General features: G+C 61.8%; 2 protein-coding genes across 2 annotated transcripts; one reads left to right on the top strand and one right to left on the bottom strand.

The window, feature by feature from the left end:
• Positions 1-63: 63 nt before the first annotated feature.
• RFXANK (regulatory factor X associated ankyrin containing protein) lies at positions 64-5,378 on the top strand. The gene is made up of 10 exons (XM_059831997.1): positions 64-160; positions 601-815; positions 1,036-1,113; positions 1,808-1,888; positions 2,252-2,317; positions 2,491-2,591; positions 3,610-3,735; positions 4,251-4,317; positions 4,555-4,635; positions 5,005-5,378. The coding sequence occupies exons 2-10, from the start codon at positions 608-610 to the stop codon at positions 5,061-5,063; spliced, it is 867 nt and encodes a 288-aa protein (XP_059687980.1). The 5' UTR covers positions 64-160; positions 601-607; the 3' UTR covers positions 5,064-5,378.
• A 459-nt stretch (positions 5,379-5,837) lies between these two features.
• NR2C2AP (nuclear receptor 2C2 associated protein) lies at positions 5,838-7,903 on the bottom strand. The gene is made up of 5 exons (XM_059832005.1): positions 7,421-7,903; positions 7,158-7,248; positions 6,941-7,046; positions 6,528-6,595; positions 5,838-6,214 (listed from the first exon to the last, which is right to left on the bottom strand). The coding sequence occupies exons 1-5, from the start codon at positions 7,573-7,575 to the stop codon at positions 6,098-6,100; spliced, it is 537 nt and encodes a 178-aa protein (XP_059687988.1). The 5' UTR covers positions 7,576-7,903; the 3' UTR covers positions 5,838-6,097.
• Between the last annotated feature and the right edge of the window lie 1,650 nt (positions 7,904-9,553).

Here is a 9,553-nt window from a genome sequence, read left to right as displayed (position 1 = left end):
GGGCAGGTGGAGCTGGACGGGGCCCCCACTGTGTCCCCCGCTTCCCTCAGGCGGCCCCCCAGCTCGGCCCTGCCAGGCCGGCCTGGCTGAAGCCGGAGGAAGGGGAAGTGCTGGGGCAGGACGCGGGAACGAGGGGCCCCTGTGCCGGAGGATGCCGGGGGTGAGCCCAGACTCCTCGCTGGGGAACGGCGGCCTGGCCTGAGCCGGGACGGGCCCCACTGGCCAGCCCGGGGACGGCGAGGCGGGCAGGGATGGCCGGAGACGGCAGTGGGGTGGCTGGGGAGAAGGGGCTTCCCTCCAACCCGCACTGGCTCGGCCCTGTTGCGAGTGGGAAGGCGGCCATGCTCGGACGAGCGGTTTGTAGACAGTCTCCGTGCAGCTTTGTAACGCTCCGCTGACAGGAGCTTTTGTCCACCGGCGGTGCGGGGAGTCTGGCCGGAGAGGGCAAGCGGGACCCCAAACTACACTGCCGGCATCAAGGAGTTTAGTCGCTGCAAGCGCTTGGTGCTCGGGGACTCAGCAGCCTCCCCCCCACTACCCTTTTCTTCCCAGGAGATGTCCCCGCTTTTTTTCCCTTCCTAACACATTGTTGTGTGGCAGCTGCCCCATGGAAGGTGAAGAAGCAGTTGTTTGTCTTGTGGAGACCCCCCCGAATGACAGGGAAACCCAGGACCTCCTGAAAGAGGGTGAAAACGGAGCTGAAGGAGCAGCAGCCGCAGAGGAGCTGGCTGGGACCAGGGACACGGGGGACAGCGGTGCTCCCCCGGCGCATCTGCGGCCGAACCAAAACATGCCACACTTGGACCACGGGGATGGTGAGTGCTGGGGATAACGGGGTGGTGGGAGCTGAGATGAGGACCCGGAGTCCTGCAGCGTCTGTCCCCCCATAAACTGGGATCAGCGTGCCCTCCGCCCTGGGGTCGGGGTGCACATGGGGTGCTTGCCATGTCGGTTGGGTCTTGTGCCATGTGCGGAGCCCCGCCTGCTCCCCAATAAGTGGCACCGAGGTCCCTAACGGCCACCCTGGTTTCGCAGGTGGAGCAGACACTCTCCCGAAGCCCTCGGCTGCCTCGATGGACCGGCAGAGGAGCACAGAGCTCTTGGCCCTTGACAGTGAGTGTTGCAGAGCCTGGTGCTCACAGATGCTCAGGCGCAGCCCCAGTGGGAGACAGGCGTGGGAGGGGTCATCTGGGTCTCTCATCCCACAAAGGCGGCTAGAAAAAAAGTCTTTTACCGCTGCCAGTCCCTCCCATAATGTGGCAAGGCCAAGTCCAAACCCAGACCCTGCTGATGACTCGTGCCAGCAATGAGAGGTCGCTGCAGCTCCATGCAGTGGAACAAGAAATAGCAAACTCTTTCCATATATTTTCCTAATTAGACAATGAATTGCTTGTTGAAAACACATTGAGATTTCCAAGTGGAGCTCTTCAAGGGTAGGAAATATAAGGATGAACTTGAGTGCATCCCCCAGGCTGTCCTCTGCAGTATATCGTGTGCAATTATGCCATTAATGCCAGATCCCTGCCTCCCGCAGTGCCCCAGATGGACCGTGCCCCTCCTTGGGCAGCTGTTCGGGCTGTTTTATCCTCCCTGCTCAGCTGTTGGTCCCTGCACACTGGTCAAACCTCAGTCTCCAGGCTCTTTACTTGCAAGGGAATAATTTCTTTTTTGCTGGGGACAGGAGGGAACAGCTTCAGCTAAGCCGCATGAGACCTGAGCTTTCATGAAGCTCTTGGCCTCAAGTCAGTGTAGTTACTCCCCGTGCACGGAGGAGACGTGCCCTGACTCTCTCCTCTCTCTGGAACAGGCTTCCCCCTGAAGCACTCGAACACGCTGACGAACAGGCAGCGAGGCAATGAGGTCTCGGCCCTCCCAGCCACGCTGGACAGTGAGTACCGCCGGGCAGAGCAGGCTGTGCATCCCAGACTGTGGACGCATACAGGGTGTAGAGGGAGCAGAGGGACAGTGGGACTGAAGCCTCCCTCCATCTCCTGCTGCCACACTGTTCAGTGTCCACCGGGGCTGTCTCTCAGGCTGCTCCCTGCAGTGCTGTTGCTCTCAGCACTCGCCGGGGCTGGCTCTCCCCACCGCTGTACGGCAGAAGGGTGTTAGTTACCCATCGGGTTTTCTGGGGCTCAGACAGGGGCTGTCCAGTCACCGCCACCCCAGACTTGCAGGGACCCACCTACAGACGGTGGGTGCTGAGCTGGGGAAAGTTTGTCCTGATGGGTGAATTCTTTCTGTCCCCCAGCATTGTCCATCCACCAGCTTGCTGCCCAAGGAGAGCTCAGCCAGCTGAAAGAGCACCTTCGGAAAGGTACGTCTCTTCCTTTGAGTTCTCACCCCAGATCACAGTCTTGCCAGGTCATAGCACGACGTTTGATAAACCCTTGGCTTCGTTTCACAGCCTTTCTTGGGTTTACTGGGGGGACAGGGAGCAGAGGGGGCTTTACCTTTCCTATTTACGATGTCTCATCCATGTTTGTGCAGGCGAGAACTTGGTAAATAAACGTGATGAGAGAGGTTTCACGCCGCTGATCTGGGCTGCTGCCTTCGGAGAGATTGAAACAGTCCGTCACCTGCTGGAATGGGTAAGGCCACGCTCACGCACCTCGTTAACAGGAGACTTCCCATCTCCAATCCCGGTGGCTGCCAAATTCTCCAGCACCGTCCTGGTACCATCTCAGCCAATCTTTCCCATGGCACCAAACATTTGCAGAGCTAATGTCTCAGCCGCTGTCAGATGCTACTCCCCATCGGGCTGTGAGCTAAGTCAGGAGCATGAAGAGCCTTATCTCACAGCTAGCAATAACTGTTTGTAATTAAATATCTCCTTATTGGTAATTTGAGATCAGGCTTATCACTTGGGTCCTGTAATCTGCCAGCAAATGTGCTCACTGAGGTATCGTTGCAGTTAATGAACTCATTGCTGCATCGTCCTCGAGTGCTGGGCTTGCAGTCGAGGACTGTCTGGAGGTGAGCAGGAACCGGATCCTCCTGCACTCTGGATCAAGCTGCTCCCCAAAGCTCAGTCCCACATCCACATGTGTCCAATGACCAGCGAGCACTCACGCCACATAAGCACTGGCCAAACTCTGGCTCTGTTACTGTATTAGCAGCAAAATTGCAATGCATTACCAGAGAGACAAAGAGAACCCAAAATAAAGGAGGTGATACATTGATAAAGGCTATAATGAAGTCCAGGAAAGCTCCATGGCTGGCAGGGCTTGGAGGACGGGGAGGTTTTCTAGGTACATCAGTAATGAAAGAGATGGTGGATACTGTACAGACATCTAGAGAGGGCCGGTGACACTGTTACTAGTGATGGGGAAAAGGACTGAGTAACAGCAACCGTCAGGCTTAGTTTACCGACACTGGAGAAGGGCTTTTAAGTCCTCACCTGAGATGTTTGATGATGATTAAAATATGCCCGCTAAGGACTTTGGTAAGGAGAGGTCACTGGGAACGCGTGAGCTGTCTCTGCCCCGTGAGGCTGTCGGGGTCTGGCTCCATGATCAGCCCCCCGCTGGGGTACCCCACAACCCCCTGGCTGTGCTGAGTGCCCCAGGTCTCAGCCGGCCTTGGGGCTAACGCCTGTGCCGTCCCCAGGGCGCTGACCCCCACGCGCTGGCGAAGGAGCGGGAGAGCGCCCTGTCCCTGGCCAGCATGGGCGGCTACACCGATATCGTCATCATGTTGCTGGAGAGGAACGTGGACATCAACACCTACGACTGGGTGAGTGCTGCCGGGCGCAGGCTGCTGCGGGGACCATGCCAGCGCTGGGAGCGACACCAAGCCCCGCACAGGGCTCCGCAAAGCTCATTTTAAAAACCAGCAGCGAGTTCACATCATTCTGGGCTGAGTTAGCAGTAATGCTTTTCTCCTTGCTGCTTCCCAGGCTCGCAGCGCTCATTTGCCTGCTCATGCGGTTGTTTCGAGAAATTAATCTGGATAATAATTTTAAATGGTTTCCTCAGTTGCTCACACTGGTGATGTTACCAGCCACAAGGAAACAGCGCTCGGAACTTAAGGTTGTCTTTGAAATTACACAATTTAAAAGTTACTGTATTGCATACAGAGCTAAACCTGCGCAGAGCTGCTCTGTGAGAAAACACCCAGTCCGGAGCTGGGAGAGGGCGGAAAGGGGATCCCAGCGGGTCGGGGACCTACCGCTCAGGAGAAGCACGAGCTGCGTGAGCACGGCCCCGTGTGAGGCCAGCAATGACACAGCTCCTTCCCTTTCCCTGCAGAACGGCGGCACTCCTCTGCTCTACGCCGTGCGCGGCAATCACGTCAAGTGCGTCGAGGCCCTACTAGGTAACGGGGAAGATCTGCGCTTAGTCCTTGGCCTCGAATCGCTGCTCGTTGGTAACCGCCTTGGGGACAGAGCGTGACACGCCTGGGGGGAGAAACTGAGCAGCCTGGGGGTGTCACGGGGGGCTGCCCAGCCAGGACGGGCACCTTTTGGGGGTCCCCTCGCCCTGTGCCTGACCCAGAGGGGACGCTGCATCGGCAGGGGAGCGCCGCGCCCTGATCTCCACTGCCTGCTTGCAGCTCGTGGCGCCGACCTGACGACGGAGGCAGATTCTGGCTACACCCCGATGGATCTGGCCGTGGCCCTGGGACACAAGAAAGGCAAGTGTCCCCTCCGTGCCTGGCAGGGAGCCCTGCCTTCCCTCCCCGAAAAGCCTCCAGGCAATTCCCAGCTTCCAGCCTTGCTCAGGGTTTTTTTTGACCTTCCACCACAGCTCCCCGCTCTGCACACAGAGAAACCGAGCCAGAGAAGTCAAGACGGGTCTTGTTCCCCTTGTTCCCCGTCCAGACCAGAACTGTGCTGGATATAGGGCTGGGACAGGGAAGATGGGGACAGGCCCCTGGAGAAAGGGGTTTTCCAGCCTCCCACTGGAAAACAGGAGCAAAATGGTGACCAGCTCCTGCCCACAGTGGTACTGGCTTCTCACAGGCTTGGCTTCCCTGGGTTTCATTTTCTCTTCCCTCTGTTAGTCCAACAGGTTATCGAAAATCACATCCTCAAGCTATTTCAGAAAAAGGAGCTGGAGTGACGCGGCGGCTCGCGCTGCACTGCTGCAGCACCAGCGCTTCTCCTGGCCGACGCAAGGCTCTCCTCTGGGACCAACGCGGCCTCACCCAGCCATCCCGAAATGGGCAGCGGCGCAATGCCTCGAGCAAGGAGCACGCAGAGGAAGCCAGGAATTGCCTGCCCTCGGTGGATCTATGCCTCTCCTGGATGGTGGCACGGCCACAGCGCCTTGCACCCGGGGACACTCATTCCTCAGGGCAGCTGCATTTCTGCCCTGTCAGGGCTCGGCTGCTTCGTGCGTGTGTGCATTCTGGTATTGCATTATTGGAAGTAAACTCTAAAGCAGCCGTGTGGAGCCCTGTCCATTGCCTCAGCCTGTCACAGCTGCCAAGTCCCCCATCCCAGCACCAGCTACTGGGGAACTGCGAGGGGAACTGGGCCAACCGACCTCTTCAAGGCCTGCACCCTCCCAGTGCCCTGGTATTCCTATATCCATAGGCAGGAGCAAAACCCCGCAGGAAGCATCACCCTGCCAGCCAGGGAACACGGCATGGCCCCGGCCGACAGCCGGCACGCTGCGAGCCCGAGCTGGAGCCCTGTGAGGCTGCAAACAGCCGCTCCAAGAAGTTCAGGGGTGGTTAGCAAAGGTGAGAGACAGCCAGAGCCCGCAGCACAGGGAGGTGGCACTTCTCTCTCCTGCTGAAGCCACTCACTGGCATGGCCATGGCAAAGCCCGGAGGGCTCAGTCCTGGGGTGCCACTTGCCCAAGGAGCAGCCAGAAAGGAGCAGGGACGCCATTTATTCGGCCGGTTCCACAGGATGTGTCCCACCAAAGGCTCGGAAGTCCAGCACGTGGATCTCTGCATAGTGTCCCTCTGTCACTGCCATCCCGTGGGGCAGCGGTCCCTCTCAGCACCTTGGGGTGCAATTGGGGGCAGCATGTCCCCGCTCCCGCTCGCAGGGTTTACTGTCCCCTTTCCTGCGATGCCGCAGAGCCCCTGTGGGGGAACGCAGGCGATGGGGGAGCGGCCCCCCATGCCATCCCTCGCCGCTGCCCTAGAGCCTCTCCCCCAGCACCCCGAGGTGGTACACCACGATCCTCCCGAAGAAGTCCGTGCTGTTCTCAAAGGTGATCTTCAGCTTATCCAGCACCGTCTCCTCCAGCTGGAATCTGTGCGGGGCCCGTAAAGGAGAAAAATAGGCAGGGGGATGCCACGACACGTGGGAGACCTGCTCTGAGGGGGCCCACGTGGGGCTCGCACCCCAGTGTACCGTGGCCGGCGATGTCTGGATTTGCTCCAGCTCCACCGAGTTGCTTTAGCGGTAGCAAAGTGCCAACAGGCACCCACAGGTCTGTCGTTTAAGTTGTAGGTCTGTCGTTTAAATCGCGGCTCTGCCATTGCCCCCCTGCCCCTCCACAGCCGCGGGTGGCTCTGAACCCACCCGCCAAGCCGTTCGACCCAGCGCGCAACGCGGCAAAGGATATCTGCATGGCGTTGATGTCCTCGGGGTACAGCTCAGATATTTTCACCAGTTCTTCGCCTGCTCTGCAGCCTGCGGAGGGTGAAGGTGGAGGCAGCTGCACGAAGGCTCAAGTGCCGGGGAAGCCTCCGCCGGCTGCCACGGCCTCCCCAAAAATCCTCCCTGCTTTGGGTCTGCTGCACGGCTGGCAGCAGTGGTCCATCTAATGGACCAGGTTCCCATCTGCACCCAAAGTGTCCCGGAGAACCCCAGATCCTCACTGTCCACCCCTCTCTGCTCCAGCCCACCGCCTCAGCCCCTCTCGGGTTTTGGGAATGGCTAACTAATACCTCTGGGCCTCGCAACAAACAGCTGCGGGAACCAGGTGTGGGTAAACTGAGGCAGGGGGACCCCCATGCCCCCATTCGAGCTCCTCACCTTCCAGCGTGCACAGCCGGCTGGAGAATCCCCCCTGGAACTGGATGTGGAGCTGCGAGACCTTGACTGTGCGGGGAAAATCCAGGGCGACCCACTGGCACATGCCCTGAAGGCAGGAATGACACCGGGGCTCCGTCACGGCGGGGAAAACAGGGTGTTCACCGTGTGCACGGCTCCCGTCCCACCCCTCCGGCTTCCCTCATCCTCGTCCCCCCACCTGGTCCGAGTTCCAGCATGTCTCCTCGCTCGCATCGAACATGTGCTTCTTCCCAAACTGCTTCACGTCCCGGTTGAGCACGGAGCTCACCCTGCAGGGACACGCGCCACCGTCCCAGGAACACGATGGGGACAGCGTTAGTGTTGGGACACCAGTCCCCCGCAGGGCCAGGGGACAGCGCGTGGCACCCAGGAGGGACCTGCCTGGGGGTGGTGGCCGCAGCACCCCACTGCCCGCTGTCCCCTCGGGGGGCTGGGACTCACCGCGCGGCCGTGTCGGCACAGATCAGGGGCTCCACGGGCATCGCTGCCTGCGCCCACACTGCCTGGGGAGAGATGGGGACAGCGAGGGGCAAAAATGGGGACACCCTGCAGTACTGGGGACACCTGGGCAGCACTGGGGGCACCCCGAGCAGCATTGGGGACCCCCGAGCAGCACTGGGGATCCTTGAGCAGCACTGGGGACACCCCGAGCAGCATTGGGGACCCCTGGACAGCACTGGGGACACCCTGGCAGCACTGGGGGCACTCCGGCAGCATTGGGGACCCCCGAGCAGTATTGGGGATCCTTGAACAGCACTGGGGACACCCCGAGCAGCATTGGGGACCCCTGAGCAGCACTGGGGAATCCTTGAGCAGCACCGAGGACACCCCGAGCACCATTGGGGACCCCTGGACAGCACTGGGGGCACTCCGGCAGCATTGGGGACCCCCGAGCAGTATTGGGGATCCTTGAGCAGCACTGGGGACACCCCGAGCAGCATTGGGGACCGCTGAGCAGCACTGGGAGCACTCTGACAGCATTGGGGACCCCCGAGCAGTATTGGGGATCCTTGAGCAGCACTGGGGACACCCCGAGCAGCATTGGGGACCGCTGAGCAGCACTGGGGGCACTCCGGCAGCACTGGGGACCCCCGAGCACCATTGGGGACCCCGGGAGAGCACCGGGGACGCCCAGCAGCATTAGAAGCATCCGAGCAGCAATGGGGACCCCCCACAGCACCGGGGACCCCCCCGCAGCACCGGGCACCCCCAGCCCCGCGCCCGCAGCCGCCCCCCCCGCGCCCCGCGCCCATCCCCGTCCCCTCCGGCCGCCGCGCACCCACCGCCCGCCCGGCGCAGGAAGCGGCGCAACTGCTTCCCCGGGCGGGGAACGCCCCCCCGCACCGCTCCGCCCCCCCCGCACCGCTCCGCCCTCCCCGCCGCCGGGACCCGGGGGTGCGGGAGCGCCCGGCCCCCCCCCGCAGCCCCGCCTCGGCGGGGACACGCAACGCCCCGGGCACCCCAGGCAGCACCCCCGGCGCAGCGCCTTGGTGGGTGCCGTCCCCCCCGTGCCTCACCCCCCCCGGCTGCGGGGGCCCCCCCGGGCCCTGGCGGGGGGCGGCCGGGTGCCCTCCCGGGCCGGCTCTGCAGGTGGCGGTGGTGGAGCGCGGCTGGGAAGAGCAGCGGCGAGAGGCTGCGGGGAGAGAGCCCCAGTGCGGGGTGTGCGGGAGCCCTGCACGGCCCCGCACCCCTGCACGGCCCCGCATCCATCCCTGCATGCTCCAGCATCCCTGCACATCCCTGCATCCAGCATCCCTGCACGTCCCCGCATCCCTGCACGTCCCCGCATCCCTGCATGCTCCAGCACCCCTGCATGCTCCCGCATCTCTGCACATCCCCGCATCCAGCATCCCTGCACATCCCCGCATCCCTGCATATCCCCGCATCCCTGCATATCCCCTCATCCCTGCATGCTCCAGCATCCTTGCATGGCCCAACATCCCTCCACATCCCTGCATTCCTGCATGCTCCAGCATCCCTGCACATCCCCGCATCCATCCCTGCATGCTCCAGCATCCCTACATGGCCCCGCACCCCTGCACGGCCCCACATCCCTGCACACTCCAGCATCCCTGCATAACCCAGCATCCCTGCATGCTCCAGCACCCCTGCATGCTCCCGCATCCCTGCACGGCCCCACACCCCTGCACATCCCCACGTCCCTGCACATCACCGCATCCCTGCATGCTGCAGCATCCCTGCACATCCCCGCATCCAGCATCCCTGCACATCCCCGCATCCCTGCATATCCCCGCATCCCTGCATGCTCCAGCATCCTTGCATGGCCCAACATCCCTCCACATCCCTACATTCCTGCATGCTCCAGCATCCCTGCACATCCCCGCATCCATCCCTGCATGCTCCAGCATCCCTACGTGGCCCCGCATCCTTGCATGGCCCTGCATCCCTGCATATCCCCGCATCCCTGCATGCTGCAGCATCCCTGCACATCCCCGCATCCCTGCACATCCCCACATCCCTGCATGCTCCCGCATCCCTGCACATCCCCGCATCCATCCCTGCATGCTTCAGCATCCCCACCTGGCCCTGCATCCCTGCACGGCCCTGCATCCC

This window comes from Gavia stellata, chromosome 32 (assembly GCF_030936135.1).
Source record: "Gavia stellata isolate bGavSte3 chromosome 32, bGavSte3.hap2, whole genome shotgun sequence".
Taxonomy (NCBI): domain Eukaryota; kingdom Metazoa; phylum Chordata; class Aves; order Gaviiformes; family Gaviidae; genus Gavia; species Gavia stellata.
This window is presented reverse-complemented; position numbering and strand designations above follow the sequence as displayed.

Coding starts and splice junctions, on each gene's coding strand:
- RFXANK (XM_059831997.1), top strand. CDS start 608: ATGGAAGGTGAAGAAGCAGTTGTTTGTCTTGTGGAGACCCCCCCGAAT. Junction 3,736..4,250: donor ACATCAACACCTACGACTGG/GTGAGTGCTGCC, acceptor CTTTCCCTGCAG/AACGGCGGCACTCCTCTGCT. Junction 4,636..5,004: donor GGCCCTGGGACACAAGAAAG/GCAAGTGTCCCC, acceptor TCCCTCTGTTAG/TCCAACAGGTTATCGAAAAT.
- NR2C2AP (XM_059832005.1), bottom strand. CDS start 7,575: ATGCTGCTCGGGGTGCCCCCAGTGCTGCCCAGGTGTCCCCAGTACTGC. Junction 7,249..7,420: donor TGTGCCGACACGGCCGCGCG/GTGAGTCCCAGC, acceptor GTGTCCCTGCAG/GGTGAGCTCCGTGCTCAACC. Junction 6,596..6,940: donor CCGGCTGTGCACGCTGGAAG/GTGAGGAGCTCG, acceptor CACCCTCCGCAG/GCTGCAGAGCAGGCGAAGAA.